The sequence below is a fragment of the Balaenoptera physalus genome (genome assembly GCF_965194825.1).
Source record: "Balaenoptera physalus genome assembly, chromosome: 8".
Lineage (NCBI taxonomy): Eukaryota > Metazoa > Chordata > Mammalia > Artiodactyla > Balaenopteridae > Balaenoptera > Balaenoptera physalus.
This window is the reverse complement of record NC_138887.1, coordinates 19,700,486-19,726,413: the sequence shown is the minus strand read 5'-3', so window position 1 is coordinate 19,726,413 and position 25,928 is coordinate 19,700,486. Positions and strand designations below refer to the sequence as shown.

At 39.4% G+C, this 25,928-nt stretch overlaps 2 protein-coding genes across 7 annotated transcripts in view; both read right to left on the bottom strand.

Moving 5' to 3' along the window:
* SLC26A5 (solute carrier family 26 member 5) overlaps positions 1-4,393 on the bottom strand; it is a 56,322-nt gene extending 51,929 nt beyond the window's left edge. For 3 of the 4 annotated variants that reach the window (XM_082473529.1, XM_082473532.1, XM_082473533.1), the window contains exon 1: positions 1,015-1,827. The gene's annotated coding sequence lies outside the window, so the exon portion shown is untranslated. Of the gene's footprint in view, positions 1-1,014; positions 1,828-4,331 lie in introns of those variants that run through there. The other variant, XM_082473531.1, reaches the window with a different exon arrangement.
* Positions 4,394-9,403: 5,010 nt separating this feature from the next.
* The window catches only part of RELN (reelin), a 528,909-nt gene continuing 512,384 nt past the window's right edge, over positions 9,404-25,928 (bottom strand). Inside the window, exons 60-66 of one of the 3 annotated variants that reach the window (XM_082473379.1) lie at positions 25,239-25,396; positions 22,988-23,207; positions 20,988-21,185; positions 20,224-20,322; positions 19,503-19,586; positions 15,614-15,749; positions 10,430-10,518 (exon numbers count right to left, since the gene is read on the bottom strand). In XM_082473379.1, coding sequence (XP_082329505.1) covers positions 15,620-15,749; positions 19,503-19,586; positions 20,224-20,322; positions 20,988-21,185; positions 22,988-23,207; positions 25,239-25,396 — 889 coding nt within the window. In that variant the 3' untranslated portion in view covers positions 10,430-10,518; positions 15,614-15,619. Of the gene's footprint in view, positions 10,519-12,111; positions 14,690-15,613; positions 15,750-19,502; positions 19,587-20,223; positions 20,323-20,987; positions 21,186-22,987; positions 23,208-25,238; positions 25,397-25,928 lie in introns of those variants that run through there. The other 2 variants (XM_082473378.1, XM_082473380.1) reach the window with 2 other exon arrangements.

Genomic DNA, 25,928 nt, shown 5'->3' with positions numbered 1-25,928 from the left:
CACAGATCACCTCTAGGAGAAACTTTCAATAGGCCAGTAAACACTGGCATGGATACCGAGAGAAGAGAGATAATCGTCTCTGGGGACCTTCAGGAACAGTTCATCATTTTAGATGGGCAGAGTTACACGTAATTCAGTTCATCAAAACGAATGAGGTGCTGAGAACTCGCAAAGCATTGTGGGAATACTGAAATGACGAGAAGGCACAGCATCTTCCTTGAATAAATTTAAATTGCTTGATTTGGACTGCTTCTTAGAAAGGCGCGTTTAGGCTTGGTTACCATGGAGTGGACGTAATGCTGGGCCAAGCTATGCATGAAAGCAGATTTTACTGCTTTTCTGTCTTTAGGTTACACAACCTTAGAATCAGTTCTTAGCGTTTATTTAACCCAGTGATTCTCAATCTTGGCTGGACATTAGTGTTTCCTGGGGGGGTGGGGGGACTTTTAAAAAATAGAGATGCCTGGGCCTGCCCCAGACCAATTAAATCAGAATCTCTGACGCAGTGCATACACATATTTTAAATAAACTCTCCAGTTCCATCAAATGCATGGAACTACACAGTAGTTGAGAACCACTGATCCCATGACACACACTTTATACATAGAAAAATTAAGGTCCAAATGATTTAATTGATTTGTTACTTAACCAAGATCACATACCTAGTTAAGGAGAGAACTTGGATTAAAACCATGATCTCCATTAATTTAGTAATCCAGTTAATGTCTATCAGTGACATTCTAGGGTTGCGACCAGTTACCTAGTTGTCACTCAAAAATAAGATAAGTTAAAACTGGTTCATATCTAAGGATCAGTTAGGTTGGTCCTGATCCAAGTTAAAAGGAGACAGTAAGCCGTGAGGGTTCTGGCATTCTCTTTCTTACCATTTTCTTCCAAATAGTGCTATGTGATATAGGCTTCTGGAAATATTAAGGAATCTTGTAGTCCAGGTAAAATTCATCACTACCTATGACTCACTCTCCCATTTTACTAGTTCCAGGGGCCTCTACTTACCCAGATCCAACGTGCAGCACACAGAGCAGGGGACAGGGTCCCTAGGTGGGAGGTCTAGTGCAGCTCAGTGAAATCTTGATCTGTGAGGCTGAGAGCTGGAGACGGGAGAGCTTGCTCCTTGGCCCTGGGGATAGAAGAAGGAAAGTTAATCCACTGGTTACTGTTTCTTTTTAAAAGAAGTTATGTCCAAAATATTCTTAATGTTGTCCACTCATTCCTAATACTAACCAACTCTCTCCAAGACACAACCACTGCTATCACAGTGGTTCACATTGAATATGGTAATTATATAATATAAATACATCTATCTCCTTCCCAAAGGTGAACTACTAGTGTTGTGTGAGAGTGAGCAAGTTCAAATTTTGAACTCAACCATTAAAAGTTGGCACGTGATAAACTGTTCTGAATGAGGCATCAGTGCCGAGAAAAATCATCTCAGAAACACTTTCCTTGAGAAGAACAAGAAAAACTGTAAAACGAGATTCATGATGTTCAAGATAAAAGCTGATCTTGAGCAACTAAAAAATTAATAGGACTAATTTGTCTCCAGTCTTTTCAACTAATACAATTATTACTTCCCATTCACAGAACACTTACTCAAAAGGCCAGGTATTTATTCCATTTGAAGTAAATTAAAATATATCTAGTCTGTGGATTTACCCACATCCTTGCTTCATTTCCATTTTCCTCCATCTACCTACCTTCTGACTTATTTACTGCTCCTGTTCTTTTTTTGTTTTTTTAATAAATGTATTTATTTATTTATTATTTTTGGCTGTGCTGGGTCTTTGTTGCTGTGTGCGGGCTTCTCATTGTGGTTGGTGCAGAGCACGGGCTCTAGGAGCACAGGCTACCGTAGTTGTGGCTCGTGGGCTCTAGAGCACAGGCTCAGTAGTTGTGGCTCACGGGCTAAGTTGCTCTGTGGCACGTGGGATCTTCCCGGACCAGGGCTCGAACCTGTGTCCCCTGCATTGGCAGGCAGATTCTTAACCACTGCGCCACCAGGGAAGTCCCACTGCCCCTGTTCTTAAGCAAGATACCATGAATCCTCCAAAAGATACACAACATTCTAAATGAGTGTGCATTTTTTCTAGGGATAAAGTCCCTAGCTTTGGCCAGATTTTAAAAAAGCCTGTCCCCTCCCCAAAAGTCCCCTAGAATACAACTGTTTCAAAGGGTAAAATTGGGAAGCTGATGATGATGTTGATGGCTTCTGGTATCCACAGTGAAAGGTTTTATGAAGTTGGCCTCTGGAACTATCTTTCAAAAGAAGGTTTGAAAGATTTCATGAAACTGGATCTATCTTCCAAAAGAATGGACTTAGATAAAACAGTTTGGAAAGCACCAGAAATTAAATTTATTCACGCTGACTCTGTCTTCTTTTGTGCAAGATTTCACTAGTTTGAAACCAAAGGAAAGGAAAATCATCATCTAATTTTTCTTGTTGATTTTGACTTCATTAACTTAATGGTAATACAAACGCTAAGGAAAACCTACTTTCTTATTTAGTTGAATTACTTAGAAAACCTTTTACTTTGTAACTACTAAAATGCAGACCACCTGCAATGGCAGGATAAAATTGCCAAATGATTATCAGGGGCTACACATGGCATTTAGCATGAAGAGAAGCCCAACTGTTTTTGATTCTAAATTGAACAGGCAGTGCACACCTGCATCTACACCTTACAAATCAGTCCACTGTTGTTGCTGTTGTTGTTTTAATTACAAAGTTCCACCATCTTCCATTCTTCTGCAGCTCTTAGCAAAGCGCCTCATACAGGAAAGGTGCTCAAATTCTTGTTGGATTGAGTCAATTCTTTTGGTATCACTCATAAATTAATGAGGAACGTGTAACTCTGTATAGTTTCAGAGTAGTTAAAGTGAAAAAAAAAAAAAAAAGAAAGAAAGAAATGCTACGTAACAGAATTGGGGCTTCAGGTGTTACTTAACAGGGTAGAATGCTTTCCAGCAGTGCACTTAAGATATCAGCCATAGCAACCTTACCTAGGAATTCTTCCCCGTTTCTTTCTAATGCAAGTTGGCTTGAATTTCTCTGTCCTGCCTCCCGTCCCCAGCCTGAAAGTCTTCAGAAACAGAGAAACACTACAGAAGTAATTAGAAGGGTCGCCTGGCAAAAATCTATTTCAAATTTCACTTCAGAAAGGCTTATGCACCCTATTGCAAGCTTCAAATTCCTCTCCATTTCCAAGCTCACCTTAAATGATACATTTATATAACACTAGAGATTGTTCCCAGTTCTCAGATAAGAAAAAGATGAATCTCGGTCCACCCTCCACCCCGAAATTGCCATTTTTAAGTGTTTCCATTCAGGTTTTGAAAGTTTTAGACTCCATATTGATACACAGTCATCACGCGGAGGAAAAGAATCTCCCCACCTGCCTCACAGCCTATCCGACCGCTGCTTTAGGGTTTCCATCCTGCTTCCTCGTGGGTCTGGCCCAGAGTGCGCCCCAGCGACGCAGTCAATGCAAGCGAACTGATTTCCTGATCAACTGTTTTCCAAGTCAGGGCTTTCAGAGGCCAGCGTATCAGGGCCGCTATTACGGTAGAGCGCCCGCCTAAGCGCCCACTGCTTAGGCCGGAGACGCGTCTTAGGCGGGAGGCCACCACCGCCAAATTCTAGGGCAGGAAGGCTCTCAGCAAGCCCTCCGCTCACGGAGAGGCCGGAGACCCGAGGTTCAAACGTCCCCCGGGCGCCGGGAGGAGGCGGGGAGCGGCCCAGTCTCCGAACCACAGCTCCCCTGGGGGAACCCGAGCCGTGCAAGCGGCGAGCGCACCCCGGCTCCCGGCTTGGCTGGGGGCGGCGCCGGGCCCCAGGGAGAGGGCGAAGGGCAGCACCGGGGCTGGGGTACACGCGGCTTGAGGCTGCGCACAGCAGGGCAAGGCGGAGGGTTCTGGGCGCCTGAGAAGCTACGAAAACAAAACTGTAAAGACCAGAGAGTTGCGTTAGAACCACAGGGACGCACACGTCCAGTGAAGAAGCAAACGTCGGGTAAAGAAGCTGTGCGGCCGCGGCCTCGGGGGGGCGGGGGGGGCGGGTTGGCAAAGGAAGGCGCTTCTTCAGACTTTATCCTGTCAGGGGTGAGAGACGGCCAAGGCGTGGGCACGTCAAATGTTGAATTCGTTTTAGGAAAGGGGTTTTCGGAGAGGTAGAGAGCCCGAGACACAGAGCGGAGCTAAAGACACCGGGAGAGGCGGCGACGCAGGGAGCCCCCTGGGCCCCCGCGGACCAGGCGGGGTGCGCTCCGCGCGCGCCGCGGCCGCTCCCGCCCCGGCCCCGGCCCGCGCGCACTCACCGGCCGGCGCTGCCCGGCGCTGCCCTGGGCGGAGCCGCCGCCCCGCCGCGCTCCGGAGCTGCTACCACCTCGACGGCGCGCCGCTGCTCCCCAGACCGGCAGTGGAGGCGCGGCGCCCGGCGCGATCCGTAACCCGAGCCCGCCCCGCCCCCCGTCGCGCTGCGCCGCGCGACCCCTGCGACCCAGAGCCTCCTCTCGAACTTCTAAGGTGGAAGGAAAGCCACACCCCGCGCGGCCAGCCCCCCAGCGCCGCGCGAGCCACACCCACGCTCGTCTCCCGCGGCCCACGGACTCCTCAAGATGGGATTCGTGCAGCAAACACAATAGACAAGCGAGAGTATTCAAGCGGGAAACATCGCTTACTGCCATTTTTTTTTTTTTAATGAAAATACCCTAACAGATATTTCAAAATACACTCGTTATGGAGACTCACATTGACACAGGAACGATGACAATACTGAATTGACAGTGCAGTTGTTTTGTTTTGTTTTGTTTTTTAAAGCTTTGACGAATTGCCTCGGATGAACACTTTACCTGCAAACATACGCGACAGATTCTTTCCCAGGCAGGCCGGCTATCACCCTCGCAGCGCGGGCCGGGAGGAAGAGCTGGAAATTTCCTCTCTACTCCACAGGAGGGCACTCTCTTCAAGGCCACCACACCAGCCTGAGCGTCCTGGGATGAGGAAGTTACTGGTATCTCGGCCTGTGTGTAAAACCAATTTTGCTTTTCTTCAGGCTTTGATCATCTCTGAATAAATCCTAACAGAGTGAGATACTGAGAAGGAATGGGATTCCTGTGACATGAATTTCTGTTGTCCATTTGACACTGGTCTTTGCCATCTTAGGAGATTACCTTGTCACACACAGGTCCTGCAGCCCAGTACTTAAACTATAATGTACATGGGAATCACCTGGGGATCTTGTTAAAAATGCAGATTCTGATTCAGTCGGTCTGGGTTGGGCCTGAGATACGCACTTCTAACAAGCTCCTAGGTGGGGCTGGTGGGCCGATTGGAGGACCAAATATTGAGTAGCAACACTGTAGACAGGTGGATTATAAACTATTTTTGGAAGTACTGCTCAGGTACCTAATATAATAACAATTGTAATAGTAATACTAACACTTATTCAGTGCTTGGCACATGTGCTTGACATTGTTCTAAGCACCTTACCTGTATTAACTTATATATCACAACAACTTCGTGAGTTAGTGCTATTGTTTCTAGTTTAGAGATGAGTTTACTTTCAGTTTGGTGGCTTGATTTAATTTTTGAACTTGTAGATTAACATTGACCTCCAAAGTGAAAGCTATACAAATGTTAATAGAGAAATGTCTTCCCTCCTTTGTTCCACTCATGCCACCCAATCCCCCCAGGAGTAACCAAGTTCATGATTTTCTGTCTTATTCTTCCTGGTTTCTCTCCATAAAGCTAAGCAGGTATAGCTATGTGTTCTGTTTCCTCTTCTTTCTTAAACAAAGAGTGACTGTAAATGCTCTTTTGTGCTTAGCTTTTTTCACGTCCCAATATCTATGGAAATCTCTCCACATCACTTCACAGAGATTATCCTCATTCTTTTTTACAGTTACATAATATTCCATTGTGTATATGTACCACACTGTGTTCAAACACTCATGTATGTTTGGATATTTATGTAGTTTCCAACATTTTATAGTTATAAATATTTTATTACAGTTAGGAAATTTAGAGGAAGACCAAATAATCAACTTCGAATCACTTAAAATATGAACATGAAAGAAATTATATTAAAATTAGGAATGCCTGGGTTTCTTCAGTGTTTAAGGGAGTTGTTTACTTTTTGTTATGGTGATTGCAGAGGTGGTGAAAAGTGCCTGACTTATCACAGTATGTCTGTTTTCCATGGATAGTAACATTAAGGGATTCTTATAATAATTTTGCTGTAAGTTAGTTTACTGTCTCTAGATTTACTGAGGCAATATTTCTTACACAGTTTCTGTGCCTTTTTATTATTCACATATATATCCATATATTGCTCAACCAGTATTCTCTCCATAAAAGTCATGTTTCCAGACTTAACTTTTCTTTCTCTGCTGTATTGGCATGGTTTCTGGACAGTGGAACCAGGGGCTGGAATAAGGTAATAAGGCCGCTGGAGAGAGGCAGAATTTCCCATTGTCATTGCATGGTCCTCCATGTCTATAAAGACAGCATCCATTTCCATCCATGTTGGGTTTAAAAAATACTGTAAAAATTCATTTATAATAAGCACCCAAAGGACTAAATAGAAGATACAGTTATGATGACAAGCCCCTCTCACTCTGAACTGGAATTCTTTCAGTAACAGCTATTTTTTTTCTTTTCCTTCTGCACAATAAATAAACACATAGTTACTTTTTGTATTTACTACTATATTTTGTATGTGAAGCAGTTTGTAGTTTCTCTGGAGAAGTATGAATCCTTAGCAACATTCTTATCAGACAACTTAAAATTATTCCTCAGCTGTTGTCCCAGATCTACCTGTTAATTCCATTCTCCCAGCTTCTTTTCTTAACTCCAACCCCTCTCCATACTTTGGTCAGAGTGGACTTATCCCGGCGCCTCCTGGGTGAAGCTGAATTTTGTTAGTTTGAGAAAGTGCTCCCCTTCCCTCCCTCCTAACGCCCCCAGCAACCCTGGACCCTAGCCTCTCTCCAGGATGCTCCCCGGCGGCGCCCCTCCTCAAATTCAAATGAGCTTTGACTCCCCCAAAGGAGCCAAGCTGCTTCCCGTCTTTGCATTTTTGCACACGCTGCTCTATTGTTAGAATATATTTCCCCATTGAACCTGCCTGACAAAGCCTATTTATTCTTTTCTTTTTTTTGGCTGTGCCACGCAGCTTGCGGGATGTTGAACCCAGGCCCCCAGCAATGTAAGCGCCGAGTCCTAACTGCTGGACCGCCAGGGAATTCCCTATTCTTTTTTTTTTTTTGCTATAATATTTAGATCCTCACGAGAACAGAAATATGACAAGCCCATTTGTATGCACACAACTCATTCAAGTCTTAACATTATACTATCTTTTGACTTTTAAAAAAGAAATAAAATATTTTAGATACAATGTCTTCCACATCCCCTACTCTGATCTTATTTCCTCACCCGAGGTAACTACCGTCATGCATTTGTATGTATCACTCCCATACATGTTTTTATAGTTTTGCAACGTATGCATGTATTCATAAGCAATATACAGTATTTGTCTGCAAGTTTTAATATCTGATAAATGGCATCATACTACATTTATAATTTTGCAACTTTTGTTATCGTTAATAGGTGTACTCTAAGTTTATCCATTTTCACCACCGAACAATGTTCTATTATGCAAATAAATCACAATTTATCCATTCTCTTGTTGATGTACACTTGGATTGCTTCCCATTATTTGCAAGTACAAATAATGCTGCTGTGAACATTCTTGCACAAATCTCTTTGTGTATACACGTGAGAGTTTTACTATGGTAAATAACCAGAAGTAGGTTCGTCATGCTGTATACACAAATTCAATTTTTACTGATATTGTAACATATTCAATGTTACTGATACTATACTACTCTCTAAAAAGATTTGTATTAACCGTATTTTCTTATTTTCAGTATTCTTGATGTCCTAGCATCTGGGGTCTTGCTGACATATACAATTTGCTGTCAAAAATATCAACTGGAAAACATTAAAATGAATGGGTACATGTTTTAAGTGATCCCCTCTAATTCTTTCTTTAACCTTGGAACATAAGGAAGAGCGTGCTAGTGACAACCTCAGTTTGGGGAATTTTTAAAGTAATATATGTGTTAAGTTATTTCTTAGGTAAAAGGTAAAATACGTGTGATATTGAATATATTTAAATTAGATACGAGTGTAGTTTACATTAAAATGTACAGTGAATAAGAGACAACAGTGTAGAAACCATGGAAACTTGGCCATACAAATACTTTTTATCGGTTACTAAACTTTGTTTCCTTTAGCAAGATAAGTCAGTTGAGCCAACAATACTTGAATTCCTACTTTAACTATGTTTTCAAATTAAATAAACCAATAGATGTGAGTCCCAACTTATGCTATTAAAATTTCGAGGAGATGAATTGGTGGAGAGTTCAAATCCTGTTCTGACGGCAAGACACGTGGATGGGAGCACTGAAAATATCTCAGCCGTAGTCAGGGGGTAGTTCTATGGCACATATAAGTTACTTGGAAAGATGAGGCTTTGGGAAAAATTCAACCCCTCGTACCAATGAAAAAAATGAAACAAAAATACCACCAAATGGTGAACCAGCAGCAGACAATTTGTGAACGAAGAAAGGAGAATCAACAATTAACATACAATATTTATAAACATTTACGGGCCACATATGCACTGAATTATACAATATGTCATATATTAGGTAGAAAAAAGAAGGCCTTGTATCTCCAAGGCAATGATTTACAATGGATTTGATACCAGACTCAAAATAAAATTTAACTAAACTTCTCAGTGAGATCATCCCTTATCGTTTCAATGAGAAAATCCAATGATCTCCAATCTCATTGGAGATCATCCAATGAGAAATACTACTGCCATTCAGCCCTTTATTACCTGGGTATATTTTTTTAGCCGTCTGGAAAGCCAACAAATTCAACAATATCAACATATTTATTTTTTTGTAGATGTTAAAAGCAAGCAGGGAAAATGTCTCAATCAGCATTTTTATCCTCAACACTTAGCACAGTGCCTGTCAAATAGCAAGCACTCAGTAGATATTTGCTGAATGAATGCATGAGTACTTATTATGAGCTAGGCATTATGTCAGCAGCTAACAAAATTTTCAGGAGTTAAATGATTTTCAAAATTCTCTACTGACTTTTCTTAGTGTAATTACAGAGTGAATAATAGAAAAAAAACTGAGTAAGAGAAAAATGGCTACATTGAGAGTGTGGCTTCATAATTGCTATTATCAAATGACGAAACAAAATAAAAAAACAGTAAATATATTTGACACTGTTCTTTCCAAACCTGGCCAGGCTTACAAATCCTACAGAAAATTTAATTAACAGTAAATAAAGACAAATGAACTTCAAATGGCTTTTGAACATAATTTTTATTTAAGCATGGGCTTTTAGCATGGTTCACCCTAGAGTGCAACCTTTTCGTTAAGTTAATAGAGAGTTCAGGGCTACAGGGCCATTATAATGTTGCTGGTGTTGGTACAACTTCATCAGAAATGTATGAATATGACCCGCAGGAAGAACAATCCACAAAGAGAACACAATGAAAACATCCACTGTTTTACAAATCACTCTGTTACCACAGACACAAAATGGCAGTTACTGTTAGTAAATCAGCCACAGAACACTTTAAAAGAACCTTTAGACAAGGAAATGGGAATTCCTTTGTGGGAGATAGGGTCTTCGTCCACAATTTTTAAGTAGAAAAAATTTCAAGGTCAGGCATCTTTCTTATCCACAAAACAACGCTAAGCCAACATACGTTTCAAGGGGTATATTAAAGGAGATACGATATCTTTACAACTATCTTCTTGAGTAGGTATTTCAATGAATTTTCTGCAGAATATAAGTAGCCTGAAATTCAGCAGCAAAATATTGCAACATAAGTAAATACAGAGTCAATGTGTTGTTATATTGTAGAAGAGAATACATAAAGGACAAACAATGATAATTTAATCATATAAAACATGATACATAGCTGAAATACAGTCCACTTAAATAGCTTTGTGACCAAGAATGTTAAATACTGTACTAAATGCCATTTTAAACATAAAATCTCTTAAACTTTTGTGCTTAAACTTTTTTTTCTGTTAAACTATTTCTTATTTTCAATACTGCCACTGTAACTGATATTACCACAGATCACAATTTGCACAGACACATCAACATGAAGACATTTACTTATGAGAAAATAAGTCACTTGTCATTAGTTCACAGTGTGGGAAAGTGGTGTATACTTAGTCTTGAGAAGGGCTTTCAGTTAATCACCAAGTCCTTCACAGAAATTTCCTGATATCAGATGCAGCACAAGATTTAAAAGAACAGAAAACAACACATCACAAGTTGGAAGGAAAAATAAACTTTTTGATTCCTCATGGGTATCGTCTAAGTGACCTTCGTCTTCTGTTGTAGAAGTGCCTGAGCCCATGTTGTCGTGAAAAATTCATCATGTAATTTTGTTTGCGAGTGCTGTTAAAATCAGAAAGGATAGAGGCAGGGGAGGGAAAGGAGAAAGAGCATGTAAGTCCCATCATTGAAAGCACAATCTAGGACCTTAGTCTAGGTCCTAAGTTACCCTGATACTTATTTGAAAATTTTCAGGGTTAATAGGTCATGCTGACATTACCACCCCAGGACAGAAGAACTAAAGATTGACACCTGAATTCACTGCCTTTGGCCTTGAAGAAATCCCCTTCTTTTCATGAGTGAGGTCCGAACCAGAAAAAATGGTAAATTCTCTTGATTCATTGCAAAAGTGGACTGAAACTGTTTTTGGCTTTTTCATTTTATTCTTGAACTCTTTCTGAAAACATTTACTTGGATTGGAGTTCATTTGAGACAAAGTGTGTGCTGTACCCATTACCTTATGCAAATACACCTTTAACAAGTAGAAAGCATAATTTGATTCTTTCAGCAAACATTTTCATTTAAAACTTAAAAAGCAAAAACAAACAAAGGGAAAACAAACGTGTTATCTGAATCAGCTTGACCTTCCTATTTTATGCAGTCTTGGGGCAAAATGAGGAAGTAAGTTTTTTTCTCAGAAGGTCGGATTCCGCTGCCTTCCTCAAACAATAAGCAGCTTGGGTCATATTCTATAAACATGGCCTTATGAAGGAGACACCCCACTGAAAAAAGATCATAAAATACTAAGAAAGTGTAATTCAATGTATAGATGTAAATGTATGTGTATATATTCCCCCCCTGTATGTACCTACACGTTCATGCATACATACTCTACGTGAAGCTGATAAAAATACTGAAAATGGATTTTAGGAGCCTGTAGGAATATGCACGATACTGGCAGAGACAGCTGTTAAAGTTTTGGTATGGAAAATGTAATTTAAAAACGATCATTATCCATAAGGTCACTGACAAGAATCAGACTCCTTTCACACATGGAGTGGAGTGACAACATGTCTCTATGTAGCACTGAAGGGTGGTTTTTAAGTGTGAGCCTCTTAGTATTTTCCAAATTCACTGAGTCTCTTGAATACTGTCTCGTCCTAAAGTCTTTTCCTCCTTAATTTTATGGGAACATAAAATGCGTATGAAGCAGGATAATGTCATGTGATGTGCTACCACCATGAAGGTCAGTCAATATGACATGAACTTGAGTCACGGTAAAGAGGTGGGAATGGATAATTTTGCACTGAGCAGTGTATTCTTCTGAGTTATTAATGATCAACAGACCAGGCAAGGTGTAGAATGATACTGTTTTACCTAGGATATTATACTAACACTTGTAACATACAGAAACCTTTAAAATAGGATTTTCTAGATGTTTGATCATTAGAAAAGAACATTTATAATAAAATCTCTCAAAGGAAAATGCATAAAGTGAATTTCATCAGATATGTTTAATCAAAAAGCAATAATATCTGTGCTGAAAACTTGATAAAAAGAAGACATCACATTGATATATATTTTGCAAAATAAAGCGCTAATAACTTTTCACCCTGGCTTTCTATACTATCAAAATGCTAGAAACTATAGAATGGAAACAAAATATACTCTGAAGACACTGTAGAGAAAAAGAAAAAAATCAGGTTTCGTCTTCAGGTAGCTTGACTATCCTCCTTGCTCCCCTGTATCAACCACGTTGACCCATTTCAATGTCATAGTTGAAGAAGGAAATGAATGTATCCATTATCCATTAGCTGCTATAAGTACTAATTGCTGCCTATGTAAAGTCTAGTTACAAAAAACGGACAACGACCTAATGTATTGAACTAATCAAGTGTCAGGAGAAAGAATCGTCTCACCTCTTTAGTCACAGAAGATTGGGGCTGGCACTAGCTGTCTTCCTGCCAGCATCCTAGGACACCTTGTGGCCCTTCCCCTGAATTTCCCTGAGCTATCACAGTGGTCCCCTAAGCTAGCCTCCACATTCTCTCCCCTTATGAAAGAAACACCACTGAAAAGATACTATGAAATACTAAGAAAGTATCACCAAATGTGTAATTGTATGTTTGTGTGTGTGTGTATCTTCCCACGCATACATACAGTGAATTTTGCACACCAGTTTCAGTAAACTTTCCCTCAAATGCTGGCTTTATCTTGTTAAAAAAACAAACAAACAAAACCATTCATAATCCCTGTAAGTCAACTTCGCCAGCTATTTCAAGTCCTCCACATGTTTCACCTTACTCTGTTTTTCAAGTCCTTTCATCCACTACACCTCACACAGACATCTCTATTCAAACTCACCTTGAGCCCCTTCCATCTGCCTTATTGGACAATCCCCAACACAGCTTCCTAAGATTTCTACTTATTTTTCAAGTATCACATTTTCTTTCTTGCTCACCCCCTGCAGTAGGGATTTCCTCCCACTCCTGTGAACCCTCATAGTGCTCATTTTCTGCTTTGCATGGAAATGATTTGTGTTCACATCTTGGCTCCCCATGACTAAACTGCGGTGGGTGTCGTGGATGTGCCCCACTCCCTCCAGCCCCACACCATAGTGCTGAGCCTCCTGCCTGACCCCTGGGTGGTCAAGGCATGTTTGTTGAACTTATGGTGACTTACTGATTGGATTCCTGTTGTAAATCATTACTCTTTAACTATAAGGAATAATTGCAAAGTTAAAGCAATGAAAATATTCTGTTGAAAACACATTTAAAGATATAAGGTACTCAAAGAGAATTTAAAATAGTTAAAATATCTTACACGGAAAAAAGATAAACTCAGAACACTCAAGATATTTAGTTATCTTAATGCGACCGAGATGGACATGAAAGTGACCTCAATATCCGGGAACAAAGGAACATTTAATTTGAACAAAAGTTGATGTGCACGTTTATTGGCTTTAAAGCAACTTCTCCATATAACTATTTACTTATTATGGACTGATTTAAATTCTTCATTTTTGTATGTGAGAAAATAAATATTAACAGGTTGCAGATCTTTTAATACCTTGATAATCGATCAGTCCAGCTTGGAAGCTGACCTCTACTTTAGGAGGCATTTTGAGTCATTGGATACCCTTTAATTTTGAATACATTTACGTTATCAGTAGCATATCTTTGGATCTCTGCGAATGTTGATATGCACTCAGCATTTGCTATAGATGTCTAGTGTTTTGTAGTCACATTAGAAATGGCCACATTTTCAAAGCACACTTGAAACTAACTAGTAATTTTGTTATGTAAATGTAAAGCATAAATATCTCTGGAGACAGTTAGGTTGGAATCTAACAAAGCAGATTTTTCCAGTTCATAAGCTTTTGAAAATCAAGCACCATGGGAAGCTATACCAAAGTGTTGCCTGCTTCGAGGACCATTTAATAAACTGACATGGTTATTAAACTTGTTGTGGCTTCTAAAATGTCTAAGTTATAGGATTGGGCATTAGAGGAATTTTAAACAAGTTTAAAGACCTCATGCTTATTATCTTTTTTTGTGAAGCAGATCTGAGAGCCTATTTTTGTTTTTGATACATGTAGATGTATAGTTATAGATAAACTTATAACCAAAATAATTAAGGTGTGGTGGAATTTTAAGGATTTATTTCTTCACTGTGATTATAGGGGAGAGTATTTTTATGATAATTCCAGTGAAAGCAGGTCATATTCATCCCAAGGCATATCAACTACAGTACTTATCAATTTGCTTTGATTGTGAATAGAACTAGGTCCATTTATAAACTCCCATTATGAGTTAAGTCATTGAAGGAAGGGAGAATGATGACTTCTTGGAAATGCTAACTTAAATTTCCATTATCACTGAGGGAATTTGGGGACTTTAGACAGCATATGGAATAATAAAATGCTTCCCTGTTTCTGCATAGGAAATACGGATATTGCAAGTTTTTTCAAGAACTAGTGACTGTGTTCTCTCGAACTGCTCTTCTTCACTGGAGCCACTATCTTGGGTTATTATTTTGAAAAAATTCGACTGATTTTTAATTGATTCTAAAGGAAATGGGGAAGATAGAGACTTGGTAGAAGTAATTTGAACTCATAGAAATTTAGGCATTTTTACTGTTCAGTAATTTATTTTTCATCAAAACAAAATGATACAATAAATAATATTTTATATCAATGCAAAAATAAGAATCCAGTGACTGCCATTATCTTTCAGAGAAATATTGATGAGAGTAGAATGGGAAGCTGCCACTGAAACTAATCAATGAAACTGCCCTGCATAGAAGAAAAAAAAGTACATTTTACTTTCTAGGCCATGTGTTTTCAGGAGGGCTACATGTAGATAAGTGTGGGCTCATATATCTTACAAATGCAGAAGGTTTCATTTTTCTTTTCCCTGCTGAATGGGGATAGGAATAATATCTGATATTGTGTACCTTGGGGAATTGTAAGGATTAAATGAAAGCTTCTAGTAGAATATGCAGATGTTTAATAAATGATAACCATTTTACCTTCTTTCCTAAGTTTAAAGTATCTCCATCAGGGGACAAATGTAAATATATATTAAAGAAGGCCAATCTTACCTAAGGATGCCTTCTTTCCTAAGTTTTAAAGTATCTCTATTAGAGAGCAAATGTAAATATATATTTAAAAAGGCCAATCTTACCTAAGGATAGCATCTAGAACTCACAAATATTATGAATAAACCCATTCCCTTTTGCCTGTTCATTTATTAACTTAGAATAGAATTAAGAAGTCTAGGCATCCTCACTCATCTCCAGCATAAGAGATCTTTTGAAAGACACTGCATTTAATCAAAGCCCCTAGCTCTTTTCCACACATTTCTATTTCCACTTTCCCCTCATAACAAACTTATAAACTGTTAACATTTCAAGAGCACCTAACAAAATCCCAGGCACAGAGTCAAACATTCAAATGAAGGAATGCTGATTGGTACTCTGGTCTATGCTCTTGTGCCCCATATTGTATACATCAGAAAATTACCACAATTTGGCTGAACTCCGAGTTTACATGATATAGGTTTCAAGTGTTCCAGTATATTTCAGTATCACATATAACTTTGTTTTCACAGGTTTTTTTTTCAGTTGCAAAGGTCTTCTACAAAACTTCTCGGTTAACGTAGGTAACACTGATGAAACTACTAGTAAACAGTTCCCCGGAATTAGTAAGAGGACTTACCTTACTCTAGTGGAAAACCAATGACAGCAAATAATGAAATATAACACAAGTTAAAAAATGCCTTTCAACACATGCAGCACTGTGATTAGTCATAAAAGTCTGATCAGGTTTAGATGTGATATAGGATTTTTCATCTCTTTTGAAAATAAAAATTAAAGAAGTTATTTCTTATTCTTCTATACCTAATATATACATATATTTAACTTTTCTATGTAATGCAACATGCAATATTTGCTCATAACCGTATGTCAAGGTACATGTAGCTATAGTACTACATTTGGCATAAATGTTGCATATAAAGTATAAATATGAAAGTAATAGTTTAATAACTACCATTAATTTTATTATTTGATTTTTCAATTATTTACATTTTAGAACATACTTATTCCTGAATATATTAAGGAATGGGCTCTTAAAAATACGTAAGTCCTCTATATCAAACAACACAATCAAATTTAATAAAGGATAAATATGCTTTGCAACAAATGTAATATGCTGTTCTCCATAAATCATTTGTGCCAAAAATGTGACAGTATCTTAGTAATGAATACATGAGGGAATGGCCATGATGGAACTCATATTATAGAATCTGATAAATGCCTTTAGGACCATAGTTAGCAGCATATTCATTTCCAATTCTCAGCAAATGTGGTAATAATTCACTTTTTAGTAAATCAATTCACAAAGGCTGACTCTTTGCTGAGCAATTAGCTTTCAAGGTACACATGCAAAAATTGGCCCGCTTCATTGTACACATGACAGGTTGTGACTTAGACACGTACACAGGAAATGTGATGTGTGAATGAAATGCATAGTTGGGCGAGGGAGATTCTTAGGATAGAAGGATGAGTGCCCAGCAGTAAGACAAAGGATTCCCTTTTATCCTAAGAAGAACCCCACCAGCATGGATCTTGTAAGGGATCTGCCCAAATGTATTCAAAAACATTTACTGAAAAACAAATATTCTACACTAGCCAATGAATTCACAGAAATTAGGTTTCTGACGCTTGATTGTCAATGACTGTGTTAAGCTGCATCACTCAGACTTTACGGATGAGGACATTTGGTAAGCTAGCGAGGCTGGAAAAAAGTGATCTGTCAATTCAGTTCATCTGTTCTGTGGCAGATTAGCAAGGGCTTATCATCATGAAGTGCTTTTCATGTGCAGGTTTTATTGAAAAACGTCATCAGAGTGGGGAGATTACACTCTCAAACAAGCATAAGGCATAAGTGACTTCGCTTGTTAAATGCTAGAACCGTGGTTTTTATCTTTATGGTGTGGGGCTTTTTCTGTATATCCATATTTATGAAACTCAAATCCTTCTGGATGGAGTATTTTAGAATTAAACCATTAAATTAAAAATATATTCTCTATCTTGCTCATTTAGGATACACTCCTAAACCTTGAGATATTTTCAAAAGGGCTACATTTTTTTCTCATCAAACTCATGTATCTTCTTGGTTAATATGGGCAGTACTGAGGTTAGACTCAAGATACCATGCGTGACCACAGTTTTTCTTTCTAGGAGTTTTTAGCATGTGTCCTTAGTGCACATGCACAAAAGCTAAACTATGGTAATAAAGCTAGATTAGGGCCAATCTTTACTCAGAAAAGAAAATATGTTCTAAAAATGTATACCCCCAACCATTGGTTGCAAAAAACATATTAGTTGCCCTATCTGTAGCACTCAGTTAGGCAGGGCTTGTATCTCTTGAGATATGCACCTCAGCGTCCTGTTCCCTCCACACTTAAGGAGTTAACATTATTAGTTCCTATAACTAAGTGTTATTATACAAAAGTATAGTTAATTAGGAGGATATTTTGAATTTAATAGGGCTTTATGGGAGTATTCCACCTCTCCATTTCTAGATATACATCTACTGCAGCAAAGTTATAATTAGTAATATTTGTGAATTGTGACATGAACCTTGGCTGGCTTCTTTGTGCTTTATTTGGTTGCAAGACACTTGGAAAAATTATTATATTTTATTTTTCTGAATTATCTGGAACTTCATTTTTAAGCTCATCAAATGAATGAATTAAAGTAACTGTTTTGTAGAGCTACTAAGGGCATATTAACTAGCAAATGCCTTAAAACTTTTTGCAACTCTTCTGAAAAAAAGCAGTTTGAACGAATACAGTGGCATAGAAATATTAAATCCTAAGACAAGAGCAAAACATCAAAAACATAGTTCTGAAAATATAATTTCTTTGTACCGTAGTTTTTAAACAATTCATTGATTGAACTCAGCTTTATGAAGTATTTCTTCTTTCCAAAAAAGAAGGAAAACAAAGTGACTCCTTTAGTTTTAACAAATTTTAACATATTATATATATATACACACACATATTTATATAAATATATAAAATTTTATGGTTACACGTGTAAAGTTATAATTTAAAATTATTCACCAAAAGAAGACTGAATAAAACTCAAGTCATGCAATACTCTGCATGTGTGGCAATGCTCTTTTCCCATTTGAAATGTTTTAGTGCCCTGAGACTTTGAAACGATCATGCAGAATAAGAGCAGACAGGTGCCTACGTGCTAAATTCTTCGAAGTCTTAAAATTCTGGAGATGGAATAAAAGTGAAGTCTTTATAAATACAGATTATTGCTCCAGAAAAATACCAGAAATGCTAGGTTTCTGGTATCTTATATAATCTGACCTTGATTCTTGCAATAATATCATGATTCTGGTTACTGCTTATAAAAATTAATACCAACAGCAGGTATACCAGAAGGTTCCCTGGGGAGCTGTGTGGTGAGAACCTCTGAGGCAGCAGGTCAACTCTGTTCTGCTCCCAAATTGTCAAGGGGTTATTTTATACCAGGGAGTATATTTGTACTTCTGACCCCACCTACTCTTTAATCTTAGTACATGGGAGGGAACTGTGGTGATAATATGCCTTTGAAATCCAAAATGGATAACTGCAATTGCTTGGTTGGATGGGGGGATAAGAAATATCCTTTCAAACACATGACATGTTAACAATTGTTGTATCTACCCAAGGTCAGTATTAGCATCCTGCCTTCTATTGAGGACTGTCAAGCTTTGAACTTTCCATAAAAGTTGGTAATGCTTTGTCAGGCACAGGAAGCCCCCATTAATGTAAACTGTCTTGGCAAGAGACTTGAAAGATAAAAACTGGTTATTGACTCTAAATTTGATTCTCAACCAGTTTATTAGAATGAACTGAGGTGCTTTTAAAAAAGACCGATGCTCAGGTCTCACTGCAGATCAATTTAAATCAAGTAATCTGTAGGTATGGGCATGGACATTGGGACACTCATTGATGCTTCCAAAAGCTCCTAAGTGATTCTGATGTTCAATCAGATTGAGAAGCGCTGCTCTGAAAGGAGAGTAGCCAGAGCGTAATGGCTAGAGGGTTGGTTTTTTGGTCTGTCTGGATATCTCTCTCTCTGAACTTACCATACATCATTCGTTTTAGAGCCCAGGTTAGTCTATTCTCCTGGAATAATGCAGTCTGAGGAAATCAAAATCTAAGTAAAACACCAGCCTCATAATATAGATTCAAGTGAGTCTGGACTGTTACTTTAAACTTCAACTTTATCTTATGGAGGCAGAGCCCAGCAAGTTGTCCAAAGCAGCAGAGCGCACAGTGGGAGCTTGTGTAGGAACCGGGTTGCTCTTGGATTTGGGGATTGATATGGATGCCATGCAAGCAGGTGCCTCAGTGAAAACTAAGACGAGGGCTAACTCAAGACTGAAAAATTCAGCTCATGGCTATGATTGAAAGAAAACAAATCTGGTAGGTTTCCTACCAATTAATCACTTAAATTTGCTTTCAAAATGACTGAAATCAGCCAAGGGACTGATTTCGTTTTCGATTTGGTAAACAGAATGAACATTTGAACCTATCTACCGAGAAGATTCGCCTCTCCTTGCCAACCACTTGGAGCCATCAGTCCGAACCCGTCGAGACATAAGCATTCCAGTTCTACAGGAACTAGATTGTTAGAGAAAAAGCAAGTCATCTCTCTGTGGAACAGTCAACCCAGTTAGGTGAGAGCGCTGACAACTTTATTCTATGGGAGAAACCATGGGGGAACACCCTTGACTTCTTAGGCGCTGGGATTGGTCACGAGGAATCTGAAACCACAAATTCTTTGTTCTAGTTTTGACCATGTCATTAAATGGAAGAATGCCCCAGGCATCTGTTGCTAGGACAGGTGTTTGTAATTGGGCACATGTCCTAGTGATACTCTCTGTACATCGACCAGTACAGATCCTTTTTCTTTTCAGGATGTCATTCCATTTTATAAGGCAACTCAGATCTGGTAGTAGGCATTGTTTCCCATTTACCTGGAGACTTCTGTTCGATCCAATTTAATTAATATTGTCAAACCCTTAAATAAACCTTTGCTTATTGAAGTTTTCTAAGGTATATTAAATTATATTTGGGGCTTTGTTATTTCACTGTTGACTAGAGCTGTAGTTTGCAATTGTGGAAGAGTATAAGCCAAAGTGGTCCCATGGGGGTTTCTCATCAGGGACAGTTCTTACTGAATTAAGGAGCATGCCATATCAAAGGAATTTCAAACCTTTCTGAAATGCACATGAGATGCTATGTATCAGATACTCACAGGACGACCTCCACATGGTCCAAAGCCCATTGATCATGACCTGTTCCATTGTGGCGTGGCTGCCACCAGCGCAATAAAACTCCTTTCATCCGTGCCTCCCTGGGTCACAGATAGAAGGACAGAGAGGTTAAACACTAGAACACAGAGAACTTTCTGGTAGGTGACTTCCAGACTTCAACTACAATAGCCTAATCTTAATCAACATAACTTTGGGTATGGCATTTAGATTTGCTTAGGTCATAGTATTCTCCTAAGCAGCATCAAGTTTTATTGGCTACTCAAGGATTTGCAATCCTTCTACATCTCTCTCCTTCCCCTTGCTCCACTAGTACCTGGAAGAGTCACATCTTTAGTCAACAAATGTGACGTGCCTTCTATGTGATGGGCACCGTACTAGACACTGGGGTACCATGCCAGGCAAAACTGACTAAGCTGCCTATCCTCAGCAAATTTTTAAACCGGTGTACCCAGCAGAAGATTAAAAATGTTGTTTCCTAAACGACTAGAAACACTGGTTACTGGGAGGGAAATACGCACAGCGCACCCTTGCATTTAATTGTTTTTCTCTCTTCCCTCTTGCCCTCATCCTGCCTCCCAGTTCTGTCTGTGGTCCTAACAGAAAACGGTAACACAACTCTGGAGATCTGAATTAGTCTTGGTTCTGCCACCACCTACTTTTGCGGCGTCGGTTCAGTAACTTCACCAAACACTGTTAATTGTTAGGATCATGTGTGACACCATGCTTTTGCTCTCTGACCGCTTACAGGGGGACGTTGTAGGACACCCTCTGAGCCTGTGTGAAGTCCTTCGGCTGGTGCTGCGCGATGACGTGCCAGGTGATCCCGTTGTTGACACTGTACTGCAGCAGCACGGCCTTGTCCACGGCGTGGGGGCCACTCAGGTCGCTGTTGCAGCTGTCTGTCTGCGACGTACTCCCAATTTGCAAAACAAACATGATTTTGCTGAACAAACACAGGGGAAACCATGTGTAAACAAAAGTCAGGAAGTATTCAAGGAGTTATACTTTCTATTTTTTTATCTTTCTCGTTCCTAAAGTCCATAATTTTCATGTTCATAATATAGTAAAAACAGAAGCATCCAGTCTTATGACTACGTCACATAAATGACAGTTTACTGAACTTATCTTTTACATCATACATATGAAAAATAAGCCCAGAAGGCTGGTGTTCTACACAGTGAAAATTTTGACTTTCAAAGATCTTTTTTCTTCTTATGATGTTAGAAATCTTGTTAGAGCATTTCTCCTGAAACACCTTCTGTTCTCTGCAAAGTGATATGGGCCAAATAGGCAGCTGAGGACATGGAGAGGACAAGAAATAAAACCACAGTATTTATGCTACGTGCTTTTTACAAATAGCTTCAAGCTGAACAGAATCTGGACAAGGATAAATCATCATGTTTATTTTAGGAAAGGATGTCTGGAGATCAGAGCAGAGGGAAAACTGAGTTAGACACACAGGTCGTGGACCATATCTGTTATCGTGTTTGACGTGTCCTTTTGTTTTTCACAGGCATCCTTACCCTTAGAAGATACAGTTTTTAAACATAGGAAATCTATCCTTGTAAGATTCCTAGTGATTAACAGGTGGTCAAATAAAGAGCCTGACTTAAACTGGTAAATGTATTATTTAAATGCATTAATTAATTTAAAGCAAAGTTACTTGTACGACATGGTGTGCAATCATTAACTAAGTGGCTAGTTGTAGCTATATATGGGGTCAAGGAAGACATCAGGTTGATCTAGATTATGTACATCTTTTTGGTAGGAAAAAAATTGGGGATGGGTGGACACAACAACTTCTGGCATCTATGGTTAGTTATATGGTTACTCTACAGGAATTAATTTTTTAATATTTTTATTGTTTATCATATTGAAGGCCCCCCAATCTGCCTTTCTGCCCCTGAAAATACATTACTAATATTAAGCTTCAAGTAAACATCTACATTCCCACTAACCCAACATTTAATTCTCAAAAATACTCATGCACTTTTGAGCATTCAGTGAGTAGTTTAGTATTTTGCAACCTTTATAAAGCCTTGGAATCTCTTCTTGAATTACACAGACAATAAGCTGTGTTTGCTCTGGCTAAGGTGGTAGAGCTGGGAAGGGCAGGTGGGGAAGGAACCCTCTTGGGTCTCTTTTTCTCTGTCCTCTCTATTGTGAATTAGCGTGCAGCTCATAAATCATGTGAACTTTTAAAGTTCCCATCCATCCAGCCATCGATCCTCCACTTCCTTTTATAGCTACATATGCTAAATACAGGAATATGTATGTTTGCATTACTACGAATCTTCTTCACATTCACATTTATATTTACATGCTTGCATATGGTCCATATTAAATTATCTATATAGATTATTCATAACCAATTATTTATTTTTGTCAACTTTATTGAGATACAATTGGCCTCTAACATTGTGTGAGTTCACGGTGTTCAACGTGTTGATGGGATACACTTATCCGTTTCTTATATTTGGCCATTTCTCCAGGCTTATGCCTATGTTACCAACACTCAGCCAGTGTGTGTGAAGAGATACAAGGTAACTCTACACTAAATTTAAGCAAAGCATAATTCTGAGTTGTGAAAACATATAATGCTTTTTCATACCAAATTCGGATGATATTTAGGTTTCCACTGCTTAGTGACACCTGTGCCATAAAGTTCATGATCATTGCTAACAGCAGACAGTGAGGCGTTGTGACTGATTCTATGTCTGGACTACAACCCGGGAGTCGTATTACCTTGCTCGAGTGAGATCCAGAGGTTTGGTGGCAGCTTGCCTTATTTGACAGCCGTTAAAATAGAGTGAGTCTCCATGGGCATAGGGTGCCAGCTGCCCACAGCCACTTCCTATCACTCCACCTTGAATAGTCTCCCAGTTTGCCTCAGTGACTCTTGCGGACTCAAAATTATCTTTAATATAACTGGGAAGATCATGACTGAAAACAGAGCAATCATCTCCTAGAGGGAAAGGAATGGTTGCAAAAATTAGCTGGAACACGCAGAATCATCAAAGATTAAGAACAAGCATTCAATTTCAGATTTAATCCAATCAATTTCAGATTTATTGTAAGAATGACAAAATACCAAGCAGATACAGACTCCCAGAAATGCATGTTTCTCTTTTATTTCAGTAATTATTGGCTTGTGTTGCTGAAAAATACCATTATCTTTGAGTCAATGTTTACTAAAATATGTAGGTGCTAATGTGCTTATTTCTTGTATAAGCCCATTGTTAAAAAACTACAGCGTCTGGCTGGGCCTGTATGTTTACCAATGACGTGTCTCCAGAGGGTGATCTCACGCTGGCATTAGAGACAACCTAATTTCTTGTCCCCTAGCGTGATTTTGTAGCAGAAAATAAGTCATGTTCTTGTTCTCCTTCTAGCTCTTATATTTGATGATTCTTGAGAGCAGAGTCTATATTTTATTCATTGTTGGATCCTAGCACCTAGCACAATATTGAGCACATATAAAATATTCCATCATGAAGCTGGGATAAATACATGAATAATAAACTGGAAGTGTCTCTCAGAGACCACAGAGCTGAAATATGGCCATTTAAGGAAGGTGCTACTTTAGCTAATGTGTATGTCTTCGCATTTCTCCTTCATTGGAACAGCACAACTTTTCTCAATGTCTACAATAGTTCAAAATCGAAAGGTCATAGCTCTGTTGGATCAGGGAAGAGGGCAAATTCCAGACACCTAGGACTCCTTGTGAGACATTTGATTTGTTCATTTGCCTAAAGTTCAAATTCTCCAGCTAATATACAAACAGACCCAGTTGGTCTGAGTGGTAATGAGACCAGCGGAAAAAGATGGCAGCTAAGTAATTTCTAACCTCAGAGATGTGCAGCGGTCTACATTTACCATACTCATTACACTTGGAGGCAAGGAAGTAGCATCCGTCAAGAAATCTAAATGGATTCTACTCAATTCAAATCTATGGGTTCTTCCATTGTACCCTTGGGGAAGCTATATAATTTGGTCCTCTTTGGATAACTCTCTCAGCTCTGAGAGACAGCAAGGCTGACTGGAAAGGACAACTTGAGTTCTGGTTTTCTTACTGACATGTACTTGCTATGTGACCTTAGGCAAGTCACTTAACCTCCCTGAGTCTCAGCTTCTTTACCTGTAAAGTAGGAATAATGATATTAACCATAGCTAATTTATGGGGAATATCATAAATACTAAATGACTCTGCTGAATATACTGGTGGATACTGTGTAGATGGTAAAGGATAAGGCAGTGTAAGGATTCACTCAAAAAAGATTTACTGTGCATTGCTATTAGGCTCCGGGGGTATAATGGTAATTGGATAGAGTGAACTTTGTAACATAGAGGCTGAAACCTATGAGAAACATTGCATCAAAAGAAAGCAGGGCTGCAGGCCTTCAAACAGGCCGACATAGCAATCTCCTGGGATGTTAGGAGTTGACTAAATACTCTGCCCCAAATACACAGTTAGCCTCTAGAAATTCAAGCAGTAAAAGTATATTTTTTTGAGCCATGAAGGTTTTTTCGTATGGGACAGAGTGACCTGGGAAACAGAACATCTTGAATTGTCGTCTCCATCTTGGGAGGACAGTGGCCGCTCCCTGGACCGGGAAAGGTCCAGGGAGAAGGAATATTGGTCCAGTATCTAGGGACAGGCAGCCAGGCCAGGCAGGAGAAAGCTCCAGAGTGGAAAACAAGTGTGAAAGGTAGGGGTTGGAGCAGGGAGTAATACAGAAGTTGGAGAATGTGAGGTACTATAGAATATCCTGGGAGGATAAAATCTGCATTTTTAAAAATTCAAGGAACATAGCATAAAATTACCCGTGGTAATTCATTCCAAAGGTAAATAACTATGTGATCAAAGAGTGTATCATCTATCTCAAATCCCTCAGGCCGGAGTTTCTATCCATTTCCTAGCAGCCTTTGCACGCATGTTGAGATGAGGAGAACTCCATGGTCTCCTGTGTCAAGAAGGACAAAATGGGATTCTGACCTTGGAAACTTTCATCGCAGATGCAGATGGCGCCGGTGGTGCAGTATCCGTGCCCACTGCAGAGCTTGGGGCAAGCCTCTCCGATGTACACGTGGTCAATTGCCCAGCTTTGCTTCTCTGTTTCTTCGCCCTTCTGGATCCAGCGAAACTGTGTTGCACTGAAAGTCCCACAGAGAGCAGAAGGGATTCAGGAGGCTGTTATCTTCCATGGCTATGTCCAGCATCCAGCCTCTGGGAATGGGGGCTATTTCTAAGAAAAGGGCTTCCCAAACTTCTCCCCGAAGCACCCAATTGGTGGAGGTGAGTGAATGTGTACCCCCCACATTCTAGGAGTATATACCCCAAAAGCCCTGAAAGTTTTATGTGAATTTCCTATTCTGTTCCATAATAAACCTGTCTATTTTCCCTATAGCGGTGTATCATTTTCAAATCTTTGAGGAAAATCAATGCTGCTCTAGGAAGACTGTGCGCCATTATATTTACCCTGCAGCTTTGCGTAACCCAACCAGCCTGGCACAACCCAGAGGGCACTGATTCTGGGAAGAGCAGCACAGCCCTTGGGAGCACAGAACACTGGGGCAGATACGGTGCCAAGTCCAAGTCTTTGGGCATTTGTGACTCTGGGCCTGTGATTGAGTTTGGTGTGTGCTGCGGTATTTAATCAAAAGAAAATTTGACGTCTATGAATCA